The following is a 20,113-nucleotide window of genomic DNA, read 5'->3' as shown; positions in this document are numbered from 1 at the left end:
ATATTTATTATCTTACATTATAAAAATGATTAAAGGCTTAGAATAACTTAATTTCCTCTCATTCCCTTGTTAATAATGTACGTATAATTACTCAAATTTGCAAATGATTAAGATAATTAAAAAGAATAATCAAATAAAAATAAATAAATATAAACTTTGAAACGCATGTGCCAACCGAACTTTTTAATATTATTTATTGAAACTCTGTCAAGTTTCCATTGACTTGGTTAGACACACATAATTAGTGTACCCTGTTTATTTATTTTTAAATTTATATTAAAATTTTTAATTATTCGAGTTGAATAATGATTTAGCGATAATCCACAACCACAATATATACTTTTATTTAATATATATATATATATATATATTAAACCACATTTAAAATTAAATTTTAGGTATAATAATAACCTTTTAATTTTATTTAATTTTTGTATTACGAGTTTTTTTTTAAGTAGGGCCCACCACTGGGTGCTGGCGTGATATCAAATGGTGGCGTGTGGTCAAAGAAAGTGGCGTAAATGGGAAGGGGACTTCCATTCCACACACTTTGAATTATAAATAATTTTGTTAAGAATAAGAAATAGAGGTTGGAAAGTGGAATGTTTATTAATGTCCGTAGTCTTTTGGATAGGATAAAAGCTACCCACTAACTAAATCTTGAAAATAAAATAAAATATATAATCAAATCCTAAAATAAAATATGGATGTCTAAGACATATTCTATAATTAATTATTATAATATATTTTCTAAATATTATATTTTAATATAATAAAATTAAGATTTAAATTTTATTTTAACGAATATATTTTACATGTTAATTATTTGAAAATTTACTTAGCACATTAATTTTCCACTACAAATGACTTTGACATTCTCATTAATGGTGGAGTAACCATCAAAGTCGTTGAAATAAAACAATTTTTAATTATTTAATTAATTAATTAATTAATTTAATTAACCATCTGAGATTCCCCTACATAAAAATATAATAATAAAGTTGACAAAAACAATTATCAAAAATCAAGTGGAATAAAATTTATAATTATCACGATAATTACAAAAATAATATTTATCGCGTCGGCCGTGACCCAATATAAATGCACAAACACAAAAATAAATAAATAAATAATAAAATAAAAGCCTATGCTCCTTCTTCTACCACTATAAAAAGGACCATAAAAATGGTTGCTCATCATAAACCAGGAAGCTTCAAGAGCTCAACAATGGCGGCCAAGAACCATTTGAGCCTTCTTCTTCTCCTCCTTCTGCAGCTGTTTTATTCAGGTTCAATTTTTTATATTTTTTTATTTTTTTTACGAAAAATGATAATGTTATTTAATTTAATATGATCCAATTTTGTAAATTTGAAAATAGGAAGGGGCGAACTGCAAATTAATTATTATGCTAAAAGTTGCCCAAAAGCTGAAGAAATTATAAAACAGCAAGTTGCCGATCTCTACTATGAACATGGAAACACTGCCGTTTCGTGGCTTAGAAATCTCTTCCATGATTGCATTGTTAAGGTAATTAATTAACTCAATATTTTAATTGAACCCGTTTAATTTATATATTTTTTAAAATTAATAATTTGATGTAATGTCGTAGTCTTGTGATGCATCTATGCTGTTGGAAACGGTGACGGGAGTGGAATCAGAGAAGGATTCAGAGCGAAGTTTTGGGATGAGAAATTTCAAATACGTAAATAAGATCAAAGCTGCTGTTGAACAAGAATGCCCTCTCACTGTATCTTGTGCTGACATTGTTGCGCTATCGGCTCAATATGGCATAGTCATGGTATGTTATGAACGGTTTATAAAATCTCGAGGGAAATATTAATATATGATTAATTATTTGAAATGGTTTGAATTTGATGTACAGCTAAAAGGGCCTGAAATTGAGTTGAAAACAGGGAGAAGAGACAGCAAAGTGAGCTATTCCCATCTTGTTGAAGCGTTTGTTCCCAGGCACAATGAATCTCTTGTAAATGTTCTCTCCCTCTTTAGCTCCATCGGCATTGATACCGAAGCAGCCGTCGCTCTTTTAGGTTCGTTTATGTCCTCAAACTATACGACTTTTTTTTTCGGATGAGTTATAAGTTTAGTTTATTAACTTTGAAATTATGTAATTCAGGAGCTCACTCGGTCGGGCGAGTTCACTGTGTGAACTTAGTGGAGAGGCTATATCCAAGCGTGGATCCAACCCTCGATCCCGAATACGCGAAATACTTGAAAGGTCGATGCCCGACACCAAATCCAGACCCGAAAGCAGTATTGTATTCGAGAAATGATCGGGAGACGCCAATGATTCTGGATAATATGTACTACAGTAATATACTGAACCATAAAGGGTTGCTCATAGTGGACCAAGAATTGGCTTCTAATCCTCTTACGCTTACCTACGTCAAGAAATTTGCAGCTGATAATCAATATTTCCATGCCCAATTCTCAAGGGGAATTCGTTTGTTGTCGGAAAACAATCCCCTCACCGGAGATGAAGGAGAGATTAGGAAAGATTGTCGCTTTGTTAATTAATCTCAATTTAACCTAATTGAGGTAAAAAAAGTGTATTCTGATGTAAACTTTTCCCGTTCCAGCAAAAGGAAATGTTTAAAAACTATCTCGCTAAAGGAATGAAATTGTTATGAAATAAGGGGTAAATAGATAAATAGTAAAAAGTTGTGGACTAATCTAAAAATTTAACATTGACCAACTGTTTGACTTTGGTACATGAGGTGGAAATTAATTAATAATTTTTTTTTTCTTAAAGAAAAGAAAGCTTTGGAATTTAAAAAAAAAAAAAAAAAAAAAAAAAAAAAAAAANAAAAGATAAAACAGTGATTCTTACGTTAAAAATAATGGGCTTTCAAAAGGCCTTCAAAAGCACTCCACCATTAAAAAGTGGAAAAAAAATGAACCAACCTGGACCGTCCGATCAAACTTAGTCAAGATTCACATAATTAGAGGTCCCGTGCGTTGTTTACTACCCGTGGGGCCCGCATCGATTTGAAAATCTTCGTCAGCACCATACTTCTCGAGATTTCCTCCTGATCCTCTACGGTCAGCACCACCAACAACCATGATACGCTCATCATCAAATCCAACCGCAAACCAAACAAATCGGGACCCTACATGTGAAAAAGAGTGAAATAAATCGAACGGTGGCCCACGTGGTCACGAGCTAAAAATAGTTATGTATGACGTGGCAATAAAACGGCAGCGTTTCACTAGTCCATTCGCCTAGTCATTAGTCACCTATAAGTAGAAATTTGAAAGAAAAAAACAAATCGAGCAGATCGTTTAGGTTTGACTTTTTTGTCCCTTTCCCTTTTCTTTTCCTCTTTTCTCAAATTTAATTGATTAAAATTTTGAATTTTTTATTTTATTTCCAATTAGGACCAAATTAACCAAATAAATGTACTTCTAAATTAACCAAATAAATATACTCCTAACAACTCTACAACCAATAGGATAATTATCTTTTAAATAATTAAAAAATATAATTAATACTTTCTATACTAAAATATTTATTTATTTTAGATTAAACGTTTAAATTCTTATTCTTATTAATTTATTTAATATTGTTCAACAAAGTTAAAATATTTATTAAACGAATGCATTTAGTTTAATAATTTTTCTTTTAATAAAGAGAACTTTGTCATGACTTTCAAATCATCGTGTGGAGCCCGAAACTTTTGTGTTTTGAGATGTGCAATTATGGCTGCTTTCGAGAAAATTTGAGGTAATATTTTAATCACAAAATGCACAAAATACTATAAAATTTATATATATTTTTTATTACATTCCATAAAATACATCATTTAAGCTTAGCTAACCATTTTAAAGTTTTGATTTAATAAATTCATGAACTTAAAAATTTATATTAAATTTTTTAAGGGAAAAAATTGCACTTTTGTTTATAATAAGTTACTAAATTTGTAGCGGTTTTGCCAAATCAGAAGATGACATGGAGAACGCAACGATGCCACCGAATAAAAGGCGGCCACGTGGGATGGAAGATAAAAGCGTGGAATCACTCGCCGTTGGAGGCACGTGCGAGAAAAGACGTGAAAAGAAGAAAAAAGGGAAAACAAAGCTTGCTTTATCATCGAAAATGGACCGTTGTGGATGGACACGTGTCGCAACGGCAATCCACTTGTCTTCTTCACTCTCTCTTTGGATTCTCTTAGTATTCGTTGTTTGTATTCTGAGGTTTAGTCTGTTTTTTAAGCCCAAGAAATTCCATTATTCTCTCTCTCTCTCTCTCTCTCTCTCTCTCTCTCTAGCCCGTGATTTGTTCATCGTCTTCTTCAATTACACTCTGGCCGATAAGGAAAAACCAGAGATGGGTCTGAAGAACAGAGCTTAATCTCAATAATGTTGAATTTCTCTCCCATTTCCTCTGTAATTTCCTTCACAATACTTCTTTTTTCCTTTTCCAGTACTGCCTTTTTCGATTTCTCTACCACCGCCGTCTCCGCCGCCGAATTTGACTTCGGAACCGTCGCCCTCAGCAGTTTAAAGCTTATCGGCGATGCCCACTTGAACAATGGGAGCGTCAGACTTACACGAGACCTCGCCGTCCCAAATTCAGGCGCCGGGAGAGTCCTCTACGCCAAACCCATCAGATTCCGGCAGCCGGGGATTAGTTATCTCGCCAGTTTCTCCACATTTTTTTCTTTCTCCATCACTAATCTCAACCCGTCGTCGATCGGTGGCGGTTTGGCGTTTCTAATCTCGCCCGACGATGACACGCTCGGCGGCGCCGGTGGGTTTTTGGGGCTGGCCGACGATAGGGGATTGGGATTCGTGGCGGTGGAATTCGACACGTTGATGGATGTCGAATTTAAGGACATTAATGGGAACCATGTCGGATTGGATCTGAACGACATGGTTTCGTTGCAGGTTAAAGATCTGGACGGAATTGGAATCGATCTCAAAAGTGGGGATACGGTAAATTCGTGGATCGAATACGACGGGTCGGCTCGGATCTTCAAAATCTTCGTTTCGTATTCGAATTTGAAACCGACAGAACCCCTGATGTCGTTCAATCTCGATCTCGACCCGTATTTGAACGATTTTATGTACGTCGGATTTTCCGGTTCCACACAGGGGAGTACGGAAGTTCACAGTGTGGACTGGTGGAGCTTTACGTCGTCGTTTGACTCGAATTCCCCACCCGGGTCGGTTCCGCCGCCGCCAACGACGACGCTGATGAACCCAACGGCGAATGTCGTCCGGTCAACGCCGCCGTCACAACCTCCGTCGGGTTCAGATTCCAACACCCAAAAGAATACCAACTCTCCATCCTGCCACAATGGACTATGCAAGCAAGGTGCCGGCGCGGTGGTTGGAGTTGTGACGGCGGGGGCGTTTGTTCTAGCATTATTCGCCGGCGGGTTGATTTGGGTATACTCCAAAAAGATTAAGCGGGTTAAAAAATCGGACTCCCTCGCTTCAGAAATCATCAAAACGCCTAAGGAATTCACTTACAAGGAGCTCAAAATCGCCACCAAAGGCTTCAGCTCGAACAGAATCATTGGCCATGGCGCTTTTGGGACTGTTTATAAAGGGATTCTGCCGGAGACCGGCGACATTGTGGCGGTGAAACGGTGTAGCCATACTACACAGGGGAAAAATGAATTCCTCTCTGAACTTTCTATCATCGGAACTCTCCGCCACCGGAATTTGGTCCGTCTTCAAGGATGGTGTCACGAGAAAGGCGAAATTTTACTCGTTTACGATTTAATGCCAAATGGGAGTTTAGATAAAGCTCTGTTCGAGGCCAGTACGCCGCTGCCGTGGCCTCACCGGAAAAAAATCCTTCTCGGCGTCTCCTCTGCTTTAGCCTATTTGCATCAAGAATGTGAAAATCAGGTCATTCACAGAGACGTTAAAACCAGTAATATAATGTTAGACGAAGGATTCAATGCCCGTTTGGGCGATTTCGGGTTGGCCCGACAAGTGGAGCACGATAAATCGCCGGACGCCACAGTCGCCGCTGGCACAATGGGATACTTAGCGCCGGAATATCTCCTCACCGGACGGGCGACCGAAAAAACCGACGTGTTCAGCTTCGGCGCGGTTGTTCTCGAAGTCGCCAGTGGCAGACGGCCGATCGAGAAAGAGAGCGGCGCCGGAAAATTTGGCGTCAACAGTAATTTAGTCGACTGGGTTTGGAGTTTACACCGGGAAGGACGGCTGTTGGCGGCGGCCGATGGGAGACTCGGCGGGGAGTTTGAGGAATCAGAGATGAGGAAAGTTTTGTTAGTTGGGTTGGCTTGTTCTCACCCGGATCCGATGACCCGACCCACAATGAGAGGCGTAGTGCAAATGTTAATCGGCGATTCTGAGATTCCGATCGTCCCTCGGTCTAAGCCATCGACAAGCTTCAGTACCGCTCATTTGCTTCTCACTTTACAAGATAGCGTGTCCGATCTGAACGATATGATCGCCATTTCCACTTCCTCGTCTGACCACAGCTTCAAGGGCGAGGATTCGATCTCACTGGAGGATCGGACGGCGGGAAGTCCATCAATTGTTTGAATCATTTTCCACTCAATACGGTACATATATTTTCACAGAATTAAATTATTATATTTTTCAATCTTATCCAATATTTTTTTAATTAATGTACGACACAATAACCAGGCATCAGCATCCAAGTGAGATGGTGGGGCCCACCTTCTTTTTTCTTTTTTTCTTTTTTTTTTTCTTTTTTTTTCTTTTCCGCTTTTAGAGTTGTGGGTGGATGTTGCTTTCAAATGAAAATAATAATAATAATTAGGTTTTTAGTTTATTTATTAGGATTATTATTAGGCTTGGTGAATCAAATTTTAATGGATACAGACTTTTTTCCCCTTATTTTTACTCATTTAATAATAGTTATTATTAGTCCTTCTCAATAAATCTTTTTACTCAAATTTTAATTAGTTTTAACGGCGGTGTTTTATTTTTCAAACAAAAATTAATCAAGGTAATTAATGATAAATCTACCCATCATTAATATATATATATATATATATATATATATAAGAATTAGATATAAAAAAATATCTTATTTGATAATGAGGCTAACGATAACTTAAACCATATATTTTAATTTATGAAACAATTTCTAAACAAAAGTAATAAGTAAAATAGTAATTTGATTTGCCACGTGTAATACATGCATTATTATTTAAAATTGAAAATATGATAAAATCTCAAAATCTTAAAACTATTTTTATCATTACCGAGATTATATATTTTAAGGTACATTTATATATATATATATATATATATATATATATATATATTATTAAATGATTAATAAAATTAATAAATATTATAATTAAAATGGTCAACTTAAAAAATGAAAAAATGAAACGAATAATTGAAAATTTTAATAATAGCAGCTGACTAGAATCCAGAAGCTAAAATAAGAATTAGAAAAGTAATTTTAAAATATGAATATATACAAAAATAATTAAAAACCTACGAGCGTACACGAGTCACGAGCCCATTGCAATGAAAAGAGCGGCCCATAGAAAGCGCAGGACCCGGGTGGACCAAATCGCCGATTTATATGAATCTTCCCGTTTTTCTTAGAGCTCGCCGACAATTTGTTTTTCCGTCAACGCTTCACCGCTGATCTGATCTATATAATTGGCTTTAATCAGGATCTTCCTGCCGGCCGATCTGTCCGGCTCTGAGTTGTAGACATGGCTTCAGCCAATGGCAAGGTACGATTGACGAAGGAATCCCCCTTTGTTTCTTGCTTTTAGCGTTCAATTTCACGAGATCTGTGCTTTTTTTAAATTCCATTTCTGATTCCGTGTTCGAATTCCTTTTTCTTCGAATTGGTTGTTTGGATCGATCAGTATGGGTCGAGTCTCGTCTTTTTCTTCTTTTCTGAAACCTTGATTTCATCTGGTTGGGCGGTGCTGGTTTGAATTGGAACGTTGTTTTGTTGGCTGTAATTGTTTTGGATGAAATTTGAGTTTCTGGTTGTTTGGCGCTCGCATTGTAGGATCTGTAAATCTTGATTTTATGGATGAAATTTATTTCTGGGGGAAAAAATCTAGGGAAAGACGAACCCTAAAGGCGAATTGTCGTTTCAAAATGGGAAATATCGAGTGATTGGGTTGGAAAATTGTGAATAAACTGCTTTGCAATGTCTGCATTTATCATTAAAGTTCGGATGATAATTGAAATTGTTATTACTTTTGTAGATAACTAATTTAAGATCGAAAGCGTGCTAGGTTTGAGAAATATGGTGAAGAGAAGCCATTTTGGTTTATGCTTAGTGTTAAATTAAGATATAACTATGAACGAAACTGTGCCTATTATAGGTGAATTATGAGTTCTCCATTTCTGAAAGCGCCTAATCAGTAATTCCTTCATTGGATCCATGCATAATATGAACAGGGAAATATGAAATGGTGTGCTGTGTTCACCAAAATTGTTTGTGGCTCATTGTGATGGGTTATTAATTGTTGTTCTGCAAGTGAACAGGGCAATGTGATCAATGACGTTGAAGCAAAAGGATTGAATCCAGCGCTAATAGTTCTTCTTCTTGTTGGTGGGTTGCTGCTGATTTTCCTCGTAGGGAACTATGCACTTTACTTGTATGCACAGAAGAATCTCCCTCCCAAGAAGAAAAAGCCAGTATCTAAAAAGAAGATGAAGAGGGACAGACTGAAGCAAGGAGTGTCTGCACCTGGAGAGTAAAAAACAACAGAAAAGAGAGAAAATTTAGCTCCCCGAGGTTTCCTTCTCTGTAGAACGTTTTGATTCTCAAAATTTTCCTACATAGACTATCTTGAAAGTTGCTACAGGTATTTCCTATATCTGCTGTCTTAAACTCTTCAGAAATTGAACTTGATTATGAGTTTCCTAACTCTTATTACATGGGCTCTTTTCTCTACGTGCCATTGACTCTTCACTACTTATGCTCATCTTCTCTTTTTGGCACACACCAGAAATATTTTTGTTTCTCCATTTTTGAACAGCCTTAGCTCAATGCTTTGTACTGTTGGAATCCTTTTCTTTTTTTTTTCTTGGACTGCAAATGTGAGATCCCACGTTAGTTGGGGGAGGATAACGAAGCATTCTTTATTAGTACGTGGAAACCTCTCCCCCTAGTAAACACGTTCTAAAAACCTTGAGGGAAAGTCCAAAGAGAACAATATCTGCTAGTGGTGGTTTTCGGTTGTTACAAATGGTATCAGAGCTAGGTACCGGGCGATGTGCTAGCGATGAGATTAAACCCTAAAAGGGGGTGGACACGAGGCGGTGTGCCTGCAAGGACGTTGGGACCCAAAGGGGGTGGATTGGGGGGTCCTACATCGATTGGAGAACGGAACGAGTGCCAGCGAGGACGCTGGGCCCTGAAGGGGGTGGATTGTGAGATCCCACATCAGTTGAACGAAACATTCTTTATAAGGGTATGAAAAACTCTCCCTAGCAGACGGGTCTTAAAAACTTTGAGAGAAAGCCCGAAAGGAAAAACTCAAAGATGACAATATCTATGAGCCGTTGGCTTTTTTGAAAGGGTGGGGTTGGCTAGATTGTATACTCTAGAGAGGAGAGAGATTGCATTGCTTGGTTGAGTGGATGTGTGCAACTCTGTTAAGGAAATTGCAAGGTCACTCTTTTCAACAGGAATACACTCACAAATTTGTGACAAGAAACATGTAGTCAACTAGGGAAAAGACATGTTCTTGTTGGGGGGCCATTGCTATTTGAATTTGGTGGAACACTGGAGAACATTGAAGCCTGGAAAAGCTTTACCTTTCAGTGAAGTAAGTAAGTGATGTTGTCCCCTTTCTGCGTTTTTGTGGGATTCATTGTTTTCAAGTCTCAATCAACATAATTGCGCCTTCTGTGTCCGAACAGGCAAAATGCTGATACAAAACACTCAGCTTTTAGACTTTTCCTGTTTTGTTTTGTTGTCATTTAGCTCACTTGCTTGCATTGCTATACTATACTCTCGCAGGCAACTCAGTATATCTTTTCATATGGGCAAAAGCAGTAGCCCATTTTGTTTTTTGTACTCCTCTGTTTAAATTTCGGTTGCATCATCAATGGACTTTCGTTTCTTGACTTCCACCATTGCAAGATCGAGTCATATCTCTTAGATAAGATGATAATTAGCGTTCTATCCACTAAGCTATGCTTAAATAGAATGACTTCTTATTAGTTTCTAGCTCAACAATTACAGGGCTGAGAAATGAAACCATTGTCTTTAGAATGGTAATTGATGTCTTTATTCACTCAGTTATACTCGAATTGACAGCTTATTAATCGTTGCTAGACATGAAAAATAGATTTATGAGGATGGCAATTGCCCTTTAGCTGAATTTAAACGTTCGTCTATTTCATCACATGTTGATACTTAGTAACGTGTCGATATGAATTTTCAATACAGAAAATGATATAAAATTGCACATAATGAGAGATAAAGTCGCATAATTGAACAAAAATGAAGCAAACCCATTGTTAGGAAGTAAAGTTTTGAACAAAATTGTGAGTTCTTGAGGGATGAAGAATGTGGAAGGAGACAGGACATGTGAAGAATGGGGGAGGATGGGTCTTCTGCCAATTACACAAAATTGTCCATTTCAATATTTTTTTTAAAAAAATAAAAATAATAAATTCAGTCAGAGTATCCAAAGATGCTTTATTTAAAGCTCTCCATTCCATAACTCCTAGAAGTTACAACTTACAAGAAGTTGTGAAATAACCAAAAGCAAAAAACATTTAATTCAATTTCCAATCCAAAAAGAAAAAAAGAAACCCAAAAGTTATTCTCTGTCTGAAAAAGTGCATATTAATGTGCCATGCCAATGCATCTACAGAGAGAGGCATTAAATACAGAAGCTCTAGATTTTGATGGGTCAAGAAAATTGGCGAAACTCCAAGCTGGGATTGAAGCTATGGAGATTGTTCTCACAGCTTCAGATATGAGGAATTTATACAAAAAAANGAAGTAAAAACAATGAAACAGTAAGGAGATTGAGATTTTGAAGTGGTTTATTTTTGGTTTATATATCATGAATTGTTTGGCGAGCTTGAATCAGTAATCCCCAACCTTCTCTTTTTCCAGAATCCCAGTTCTGGGTTCATCTTCTCCGCCGTTCTCGACGGCGCAGATTTGCAACGTGTCAAAATCAAGGGCCGAGACGAGCTTCCCAGTCCTTCTTCTTCTTCCCCTGTTTTTTCTCGTTCGATATTGCCCGATTTGATGATTCTTTCTGTGGTAGAATCGTCGTCGATGTTCTTCATAAATTTCTTGGCCTCCTCGAATTCTAAGCCTCCATTCGGATCTTGATCAGAAACTGAGGCTCTTTGGGATGTGGGTTTCTCAATCTCGACCGTTTTGCCGCCATTGTTGGGCTTTGTGCTCTGTTCTTCTTCTTCTTCTTCTTCTTCCTCTTCTTCGTGATTTTTCTCGGTTCTCAGAGGAGAGCCCCAAAATCTACTCGCTAATGATGTCGATCGATATGGAGCAGATCTGCATCTTGTTAGTAACAATGCATTTTTGGGCGGCGAAGAATGAGAAGAAATGAACGTTTCGACTGTTTCTTCTCCTTCGTCATCGTCGATGGGGGCGACAACTTGTGTTTCTGAGTTCGGAATTTCAAATCCGCCGTGGACGGGGGTTTCATGCGGCGGCGATTTTTTTCTACTTCTCGATTTTCGGCGGAACCCAACTGGGAAAAATGAGACCCATCTCTGAAATATTTGAGAAGAATTGGGCTTGATTTTTTTTCGAAAACAGGGGCATAACAGAGCAGCTCGGAACCAGCGGCAACGGCGGCGCGTAGGCGCACCAGAACGTCTGCTACGGCGCGTGGAGGAGCGGCGAACTCGGACCTGGCCGATGCAAGTGACTTTAGGGGACGAAGGCTCTTGGGTTTCAATGGCGGTGGCGTTGTTTTTCTTTCTCATGAACATCATCGGACTCGCACGCGACCTTCCTCTGCTTTTACTTCCCACATTGCTCCTCAAAAACCTCATCAATGGCGGCGGAAATTTCTCCGTCCTGCCTGGACTCGAAATCGGCTTCGCCGATGGCTTCATTTTCAAAACCCCTTTTCTTCTTGGAACACTGTGCGAAAAAGATACTCCCAGAGAGCCCTTAATTTCGGTTCGTCTATCTCAAATCGCCGCCGTGAAGATGGGCAGTTCCCGGCCGAGTTCTTCACTGGTAGAGTTAGAAGGTTTCGTTTTTCTTTTTCTTTTTCCTTTTTTTTTTCTGCGGGGAAATATTTGTTTTGTGTGGGAATATTTATATGTGTGAGTGCACGGACGGTGAAACGACCGCAGAGATTTTTGTACGCTACAACACTGGAAGTTTTTGTTTGTATGGGGGTATTTCGGTAATTTGGAGAAGAGGGTTCATTTATTTATTAATATTTGCGAAGCTATTAAATGTTTATTTATTTATTTATTTATTTTATATATGCAGAGGTAGCCGTTTTATTTAGTCTTTGAAAATTCGATGTGTGGATCATTTGTATTTATGTTTCCCTCTTTTCACACTAAATGGAGTTTTGACTTTGACTTGTGATTTAACACCAAAATAAGAGGTTAAAATAGTGGTGGTTACACTGCCCTATATATCTTATAATCTCGAGCGTGCATTATTAATCGGTCGATGTAAGTCTTGAGCTCAATCCATGTTAGTTTTAATTGGTCATAGATCGTCAATTTTGTGACGTTGGCTGATTGTTCTATAATTCGGTGAAAGCATATGACAATACTCACGAAATCAAGTTTAGAAATCAAATAGACATAAGGCTGTTTACCGACTAAATTTATAGCTTAATCTAAATAAAATAATAAAATTAAGCTATACAAAAATATAAATAACCAGAGGACAATATCAATAATATAAGAACAAATTTTCTAGAATAATTAATAATGCCGACAATAGACATCTTTTAACACAAAAACAACGTACCTTTTGTACATGAAGATGAAGTTCTTCCTTGCATAGAGTAAGAAGGTACACGGGAGAAACAAAGTCCAGCACAGCATGTCACCGTCTCCACCACCTTCAACCTCGACAAAGCGACATACCAATATCATCTTTGAGAATGGGTGGATGTTTGGAGTAACAAGTAATTTCATCCAGCAGACAAGAAGACAAAAGGTCAACTAATATTGCTGCCTTCCACTCTGATGGGGCTAACAAAATCATCAGGGAATCATTCAGAGAAGTTCAGCTCCAATTATCATGTGCTAAGTATAATATTACATAATATATTCAACTATCACATGCAGTTTTGTGGGAGATCTACAATTTGATGTAAGTTAAGATCTGGCAGCTTTCTAACTATTTATTGCAACTATTCTATAATCCTATCATCATACATTGCAATCCCAGGTTTCAGATTCAACGGGTCTTTTCATCCCAACTACTACTGATCTCATTGGCTCACAGCCCATTTGGTTAGATTGCTCCCATGAGCTGCAGCTCTGCTTCTTCTCAGTGTGAGCTTCAGCTTCATCATCTGGGATTCAACACTACGTGTTAGAGAGATTATTCAATTTGCAAAGCAGTCGAGGTGAGCAATTATTGCAATCAATACTATAATACAAGAACTTGCCAGAAACTGTTGTTAGAGAGAATTCAGTGAGGCGTTTGACACAGTCCTTCAAGGCTTGGAGTTCAGCTTCTTTCTCATTTAGCTTGGATTGGGCGACATGGAGTTCGGATTCCAACTCCACAATTTGATTCTCCTGCTGTTCAATAAGCACATGGCACAGTTTCTGATCCAATTCCGCTGGTACTACACCGTGCGATGGATAAGCATCAGATCTTGGGTTCTCTGGAACATGTAATTCAATAGCTGAAACCTTGGTCTGGAAAATCCCAATTCAATCAAGTTAGCATAAGATATAGATTGGATATTTTGCTTTAGTCGAAACTCGTCCTACTATCACATTCATCAAGATTTGATTGAAAAATTAATGCAGTAGAACTGAAAGGGTATGCCCCATTCAAGGCTTAAAGACTATCACCTTTTCCAGTTCCGTTAAAGCTCCGGCTTGGCAAGTGTCTTCAGATGAACACCATGGCAGTTTTTCAAATTCAGTTGCGAGTTCTGCTTCCAATTCATCCATTTCATTTATCTCTGGATCTGGTTCTTCAGTAAGAACACTGCTTCCACATTCCCCATCATCGAACATAGACAGTGTGTAATTTCTCACCTCGTTAAGACGCCTCAACTCTGCGCTAGACCTGTCAATTTCAGGATGAACTGGCTGCAAGTTTTCTCTAGCTTTGCCTGCCTGCACATGACGTGAATATTTTCTCCTGTAAAGTTCTGATTTTAATTCTCGAACAACTTTTGCAGTCTCGTCCACAGTTACATTCAGCCTATTTATTTCTGTTTTTCCTACCGACATCATGTACATGATTCCAACACCAATTCCCCAATGAAATAGAGAGCCATCTGAAAAGAACATAAAAGCCACACATGAATAGTAGCTTAAGATGACTGATTCATAGAAGCAACAAGAATTAAGGAGGAAATCTTGTTAAACTAACAAACTAGAAACAGCAAACACCGCTAGCTATATATGCAAATGTTTGGTGGTGAATGAACACAGTTCATGTTTACCATGCATAAGATTTGGTAGCTATTTCAAATTTAAATACCAAATTAGGCACAGTGATGCAAGACTTTTCTACAAGAAATTGAAGTTAAATGCTAAATGAACCCAAAAGGTTGTAGTTTTTAGACCCCAAAAAAACAAAAAAACAAAGGCTGCAAGTTCCTTTCTTAATTACAGACTCAAGAGGGCTTAGGATTTGAATGTTCTGAGTCCTAGGTTCAAGCCCAAACTGAAAATTTAATTAACTTGTGATTCTTGGCCTTTTGGAGCTGCGTGGGTGGGCTAAGCCTCCTGATAAATAGTGGGGTGGGTTAGGCATTCAAAGATTGAAGAAACGGATCATCAACAAAACAGTGGGGCCCCACGCCCTAACTATGAAAGAAAAGAAGAAAAAACCAAAAAGAATACTTTGCAAGAACAAAGGTTGCATAACTTTTATCAAATCTAAGTAACTGTTGACTCCCCAACCCACACCATGCAACTAGAACTCCAACGTATAAAGAATGCAACAAAAAGACATCCCTCCTTGTTTTCACCGAATTAGCTCTACAAACAACAAACAAAAAGTTCTTTTTAAACCAAGTTAAATTGAAGATCAGAAACGAGCATACTCAGGATGTGCAATTCAAGAAACTAACTGAAATAATATTTCTACATATCTACAACAGTAAAGATCGCTCAAAACGAAGATAACCCACTTATTTAACCATATATAACTCAGTAATCAGTCCACGATTTCTGTCATTTTGAACGTAATATAATCAGGATGTGCAGTCCAGAAAGCTGCACATTCCGTATTCTAGTATCGTTTGAAACAAAAGAAGGATCACCGTAAGGATCATTAGCAGTTGAAACTTGAAATGGTTCTGTCGGCACTGTTCTTTCCGAGAAACCAAACAGAAATAAAAGGATTTATATTCAAATGATCGCATAAGCTTACCTTTGGAAGAGCAGGATTCACTCTTGGAAGCACCTAAGTTCTTAGTAATTCTCCTCTTTTTCAAAAGTACAGAAAACCTTCCCGAACTCTTTTTTGGCTCCGTCGCCATTTCTCTAGCAGCACAATTTTCCACTTCGACATTTTTACCCTTACCTTGTTTTGCCGCTCCACGGCACCGACTCCTAGTTTTCTTCCTTAAATTCTTCGATCCAAGTCGAGAGCTCGTCGCTCCACGAGAATCCGAACTAGAAAACCTGAAAATCCCCTCACGTTCAGACTCATTCAGTCCATTCGAGACCATAGGGGACCCAAATTCCGTGTCGATCGAACCCTCGAACTTCACAATGCCATCAGATTCCTCCCGATCTACGCAACTCTCATCACATTTCTTCAATTCTTCTGCAATTAAAGTCTCATTAGGGTTTACACCGGCGCCGAAAACGTGCTTCGCGACCAGTCCAGTGGATCCTGCCACCGCCGCGGCCAGAAGAACCTGCCACATGGAAATCGAAAAGAAAAAGCAGAACAACAATCTTGAAGAGAGAAGGAGAAGATGGTATCGATGAAATGAGTTGTTGGTGCGGTGGATATCCGCCGTGCGATGGTGACTACCACCGTGACACTTTGATCGTACTGATTTGGAAGAAGTTTTCAGTAGACACATTGACATGCTTCCCGCTTTAAATTGTCGTCTCTACGATAGGAAACTACAGATCGACCTTTTTCAAATTTTAGAACCCGGGTTATGGGCTGGGCTAACTCCTACGGCCCACATTATTTGGGCCTGAATTGAGTGTGAAGTTTGAACCCTGAGCTAATGGGCTGGCCTAACTCCTACGGCCCACATTATTTGGGCCTGAATTGAGCGTGACGAGTTTGAACCCTGAGCTAATGGGCTGGGCTCTCATACGGCCCACATTATTTGGGCCTGAATTGAGTGTGACGAGTTTGAACCCTGAGCTACGGCCCACATTATTAATGTTTCTAAGACTTATCTTACATAAATATATAAAAACAAAAGATAATTTAGTCAAAAGAATAAATACCCATTCCTATTGCGAGAAGCAATGTACATCTAAAAAAACTACTTGAATAACTAATCATATTTTGTAACCCAAACAATACTCCATCTGTAATGGATCACAACTATCATCTAAAACTTGCAACATCAACTCCTCTAGCATTGTGTATATTCTACCTCTCTCTGGATGCAAGCTATCCTCTGCAAAAAACACATGAACTCTATCCTTGATCTCAATCCAGCTCTGACCTGGAACTTTGCTCACATCCATCCGTCTCATTGATCTCCTTATTCGAGCGAAGTCTTTCCAACGGCCCGAAGAAGCATGGATGTTGCAGAGCATTACGAGCGCAGCGGAGTTCGATGGATCATTTTTTAATACATTCTCTGCAGCTCTTTTGCCAACCTCAAGATTACCGTGGAGTTTACATGCTGCCAACAGAGTCATCCAGACGACGATGTCGGGTTCGAAAGGCATTTTCTTGATGAAGTCCTCTGCTGCATCCAAGCATCCAGCACGGGCGAGTAAGTCGACGATACACGAATAGTGTTCTTTGGTTGGTGAAATGCCATCTTGCTCTTGCATTGTCCTATATAACCTCAAACCTTCTTCTACCATTCCAATATGACAACAAGCAGTAAGGATTCCTAGAAATGTAATTTCATTTGGCCTAATGCCAAGGCCTCTCATGGTTCTGAACAGCTTGAAAGCTTCTTCACCGCATCCAGCCTGAGCATATCCAACAATCAAGCTACTCCACGAAATGACATCGGGATCGTCAATCGAATCAAACATCTTTTGAGCACATCCAAGGGATCCACACTTCATATACATATTGATTAACGCATTCGAAACAGAAGTATCAAGATTCTGTCCTGATTTCATGATAAAGCAGTGAACTTGACTTCCCACTTCATATGATGCTATTTGTCCAGATGACACCAACACATTAGTTAAAGTAACACGGTCAGACTTAATGCGAGAAGCAAGCATTAGCTTCATTAATCTTAAAACCTCTCCAGCTTGGTTCTGCAGGCGACACACAGTAAGCATGGTGTTCCATGAAACGACATCAGCTTTATTTCCTATATCTTCAAATATTTTAAGTGAATCATTCAAATCTGAGCATTTTGAATACATGCTAAGCAAACCGTTGCATACAGGAACCTCTAAATCGAACCCGGTCTTGACAATGTAGGAGTGAACCTGCATTCCCTGATTAAGCATCATAGGCTCTGAACAAGCACAAAGTAAAGAGAGGACAGTGACATCATTTGAAGCAAGTCCTGTATGCCTCATCTGAGAAAAGAATGACAAGGATTCCTTTGCATCACCAACACTAGCAAATCCTGCAATGATAGCATTCCAGGCTACTAAATCAGGCTTTTCAATTTGACAAAATACTGTTCTGGCAGATCCTAAAAATCCACACTTTGCATACATGTCACAAAGGGAGCATCCAGCAAAACGATCCCTTCCTAACCCAAATTTTATACACAAGCCATGTATCTGGCGTCCACAATTTGGTTCTGAAAGATTGCTACAAGCACTGAAGGCACTACCAAAGACAAACTCATTTGGCTGATAGATAGGCTGGGAAAGCATTTCCCTAAAATGGCATAAAGCTTCAATCTCATAACCAAGCTGGGAAAACCCAGCAATCATTGAGCCCCAGGAAATTAGATTCTTTGTAATAATATGAGAGAAGACATTTGTTGCATCAGCAATTTGGCTGAACTTGGTATACATAGAGATTAGAGCATTCTGTGCAATTGGGTTACCGCCAAATTCTGACTTTAGAACATGGGCATGTAGTTGCCTTGCTAACATAAGATCATCAAGTCCTGAGCAAGATTTTACTACACTTCCAAAGGTAAAGTGATCAGGAATATGTCCTGATCGTAACATTTGAACATACAATGTAATGGCATTATCATCTTGACCATAATGTGAGTATCCAGATATCATGGAGGTCCAAGATACCGCATTCTTCAGGGGCATTGCATCAAAGATATTTCTTGCTTCCTTCAAAGACCCACACTTCCCATACATATTAAGAATATGGTTCTGAAGAATCAAATCAGGCTGGTAGTTGAATGTCGACATATGACAATGTATTTTCCTGCCATGTTCTAGGGATCTTAGAGAAGAGCAAGCGTGGATTAAATGGGTATAAGTGATAGAGTTCAATGGAGAATTTGAACACTTTTGAAAAATATCAAATGCTTGAAGAGCTTCTCTGTGTAATTTTTTCTTGCAGAGAGAGATTATATTATCATCATAAGAATGTTCAGCAACAGGGCTGGGAGAAAAGGCAATCTGGGAATTGAGTCGAATATGGGAGAGTGCTAAATGCAGTTGAGGTTTGAAGTTCTTTATTGAGTTAGCTGGACTACAAGGGTTGAAGAAAACAATAGCTTCTGATGAATAAGTTACAAAATATATAGAATGTAAGGTTCTTATAAAAGCCATTCTGCAGTGAACAGCATGAGATTCACAAATGAATGGTGCATAAATAAAGAGAGAGAAAACTTCACAGCTTTTCAATCTATCCATCCCCTGCAACTGCAAGAGTCAACTTCCACATGGAGATTTCAACCATGTTTGATCTAAACTACTATCTCCTGTACGACTTAGAGACTGATGGCATAGGAAATAACCAGAAACAAATGGGGTGGAAGAAATTGAACAGATGAGGCAGTGCCTAGATCAGCCATTCAAATCTGGGAAGTCAAACCAGAACTTACCGGTTCCACATTAGAAAATACCTTGTGCGCCAAATGTGTACAGCTCCAGTTCTGAAAACCAACTATATTAGAGTGTCACCGTTCCCGTCGAAACATGCAAGCTATATCTCTAAGCGGACATTCTTCAAACACCTTGCGTACAACATTGCAATATCGATAAAAATACAGAACCATCACAAATATTCACACACTACGAAAATTCCTTTGAATCCCAAATGCAAAAACAATATTCAGAGTCCAAAAAGCGTACCTCAATAGGAGATTTTGGAGTTCCCGTCGCCATATCATTCCATGATAACAGATAGACTTCAAGCCGCACAACCGAACAAATGAAAAAATTCATCGGTCATGCCGATATTCAGGCGAAAAAAATGTCCAATAAATTGAAATTTAGAAACAGAGACATTATCCAAAGACAATTTCTGGAGCAGCAGCAGAAGAAGAAGAAAAGCCGGGACTTCCAAACAAATGGAAGAACAACGTCCTCGGTGGAGGGAAATACCTAAATCCTTGCGGTTTCGAACTGCAAACGAGCGGAAGAAAGGGTAAAGGAATTAAAACTCTGCAGAAGAGGGAAACTCCATTAGAGGTCTGAGCTTCGTTCATTTTCCTCGTCTTTGATTCGAACTGGACGGCATGGTGCTTACTTTTGACCTGTGGTACGGCCGTATGGGTAGTTTCGTAATCTTTGATACAATTATAGCGGGAAATAAGATTAATTATAAATAAATTAAATTATAAAATTTAATCTTTAACTTTTTTTATTTAATATAAAATTTTTATTTTTATCTATA

The 20,113-nt window shown here is 38.4% G+C and overlaps 6 protein-coding genes across 8 annotated transcripts; 3 read left to right on the top strand and 3 right to left on the bottom strand.

The window, feature by feature from the left end:
- Positions 1–1,190: 1,190 nt before the first annotated feature.
- On the top strand, positions 1,191–2,661 carry LOC111790132 (peroxidase 21-like). The gene is made up of 5 exons (XM_023670960.1): positions 1,191–1,288; positions 1,379–1,527; positions 1,610–1,798; positions 1,883–2,048; positions 2,135–2,661. The coding sequence occupies exons 1-5, from the start codon at positions 1,228–1,230 to the stop codon at positions 2,533–2,535; spliced, it is 966 nt and encodes a 321-aa protein (XP_023526728.1). The 5' UTR covers positions 1,191–1,227; the 3' UTR covers positions 2,536–2,661.
- Positions 2,662–4,049: 1,388 nt separating this feature from the next.
- LOC111791408 (L-type lectin-domain containing receptor kinase VIII.1-like) lies at positions 4,050–6,864 on the top strand. Its single transcript, XM_023672732.1, has 2 exons — positions 4,050–6,566; positions 6,652–6,864. Exon 1 carries the CDS (start codon positions 4,378–4,380, stop codon positions 6,544–6,546), a length of 2,169 nt encoding a protein of 722 aa, XP_023528500.1. The 5' UTR covers positions 4,050–4,377; the 3' UTR covers positions 6,547–6,566; positions 6,652–6,864.
- A 624-nt stretch (positions 6,865–7,488) lies between these two features.
- LOC111789836 (DNA-binding protein S1FA-like) lies at positions 7,489–8,908 on the top strand. Its single transcript, XM_023670540.1, has 2 exons — positions 7,489–7,724; positions 8,497–8,908. Exons 1-2 carry the CDS (start codon positions 7,704–7,706, stop codon positions 8,710–8,712), a joined length of 237 nt encoding a protein of 78 aa, XP_023526308.1. The 5' UTR covers positions 7,489–7,703; the 3' UTR covers positions 8,713–8,908.
- Positions 8,909–10,976: 2,068 nt separating this feature from the next.
- Positions 10,977–12,385, bottom strand: LOC111790135. Its single transcript, XM_023670966.1, has one exon. It carries the CDS (start codon positions 12,064–12,066, stop codon positions 11,035–11,037), a length of 1,032 nt encoding a protein of 343 aa, XP_023526734.1. The 5' UTR covers positions 12,067–12,385; the 3' UTR covers positions 10,977–11,034.
- An 814-nt stretch (positions 12,386–13,199) lies between these two features.
- On the bottom strand, positions 13,200–16,229 carry LOC111789832. Its single transcript, XM_023670535.1, has 4 exons — positions 15,551–16,229; positions 14,014–14,447; positions 13,599–13,854; positions 13,200–13,502 (listed from the first exon to the last, which is right to left on the bottom strand). Exons 1-4 carry the CDS (start codon positions 16,218–16,220, stop codon positions 13,357–13,359), a joined length of 1,506 nt encoding a protein of 501 aa, XP_023526303.1. The 5' UTR covers positions 16,221–16,229; the 3' UTR covers positions 13,200–13,356.
- Positions 16,230–16,581: 352 nt separating this feature from the next.
- On the bottom strand, positions 16,582–20,010 carry LOC111790004 (pentatricopeptide repeat-containing protein At3g53360, mitochondrial). Of its 3 annotated transcripts, none has more exons than XM_023670759.1 (3): positions 19,822–20,010; positions 19,570–19,625; positions 16,582–19,451 (listed from the first exon to the last, which is right to left on the bottom strand). In XM_023670759.1, exon 3 carries the CDS (start codon positions 19,126–19,128, stop codon positions 16,651–16,653), a length of 2,478 nt encoding a protein of 825 aa, XP_023526527.1. In that variant the 5' UTR covers positions 19,129–19,451; positions 19,570–19,625; positions 19,822–20,010; the 3' UTR covers positions 16,582–16,650. The 3 variants fall into 3 exon arrangements, with proteins under 3 accessions (XP_023526527.1, XP_023526529.1, XP_023526528.1); XM_023670761.1 differs by having other exon boundaries at positions 16,582–19,370; XM_023670760.1 differs by having other exon boundaries at positions 16,582–19,441; positions 19,570–20,010.
- Positions 20,011–20,113: the final 103 nt, after the last annotated feature.

Source organism: Cucurbita pepo, chromosome LG03, assembly GCF_002806865.2.
Source record: "Cucurbita pepo subsp. pepo cultivar mu-cu-16 chromosome LG03, ASM280686v2, whole genome shotgun sequence".
Taxonomy (NCBI): Eukaryota; Viridiplantae; Streptophyta; class Magnoliopsida; order Cucurbitales; family Cucurbitaceae; genus Cucurbita; species Cucurbita pepo.
This window is presented reverse-complemented; position numbering and strand designations above follow the sequence as displayed.

Coding starts and splice junctions, on each gene's coding strand:
- LOC111790132 (XM_023670960.1), top strand. CDS start 1,228: ATGGCGGCCAAGAACCATTTGAGCCTTCTTCTTCTCCTCCTTCTGCAG. Junction 1,289..1,378: donor TCTGCAGCTGTTTTATTCAG/GTTCAATTTTTT, acceptor ATTTGAAAATAG/GAAGGGGCGAACTGCAAATT. Junction 1,528..1,609: donor TCCATGATTGCATTGTTAAG/GTAATTAATTAA, acceptor GTAATGTCGTAG/TCTTGTGATGCATCTATGCT.
- LOC111791408 (XM_023672732.1), top strand. CDS start 4,378: ATGTTGAATTTCTCTCCCATTTCCTCTGTAATTTCCTTCACAATACTT.
- LOC111789836 (XM_023670540.1), top strand. CDS start 7,704: ATGGCTTCAGCCAATGGCAAG. Junction 7,725..8,496: donor TGGCTTCAGCCAATGGCAAG/GTACGATTGACG, acceptor GCAAGTGAACAG/GGCAATGTGATCAATGACGT.
- LOC111790135 (XM_023670966.1), bottom strand. CDS start 12,066: ATGAAGCCATCGGCGAAGCCGATTTCGAGTCCAGGCAGGACGGAGAAA.
- LOC111789832 (XM_023670535.1), bottom strand. CDS start 16,220: ATGTCAATGTGTCTACTGAAAACTTCTTCCAAATCAGTACGATCAAAG. Junction 14,448..15,550: donor TGAATCCTGCTCTTCCAAAG/GTAAGCTTATGC, acceptor TGTTCTTTTCAG/ATGGCTCTCTATTTCATTGG. Junction 13,855..14,013: donor CTTTAACGGAACTGGAAAAG/GTGATAGTCTTT, acceptor GGGATTTTCCAG/ACCAAGGTTTCAGCTATTGA.
- LOC111790004 (XM_023670760.1), bottom strand. CDS start 19,128: ATGGATAGATTGAAAAGCTGTGAAGTTTTCTCTCTCTTTATTTATGCA.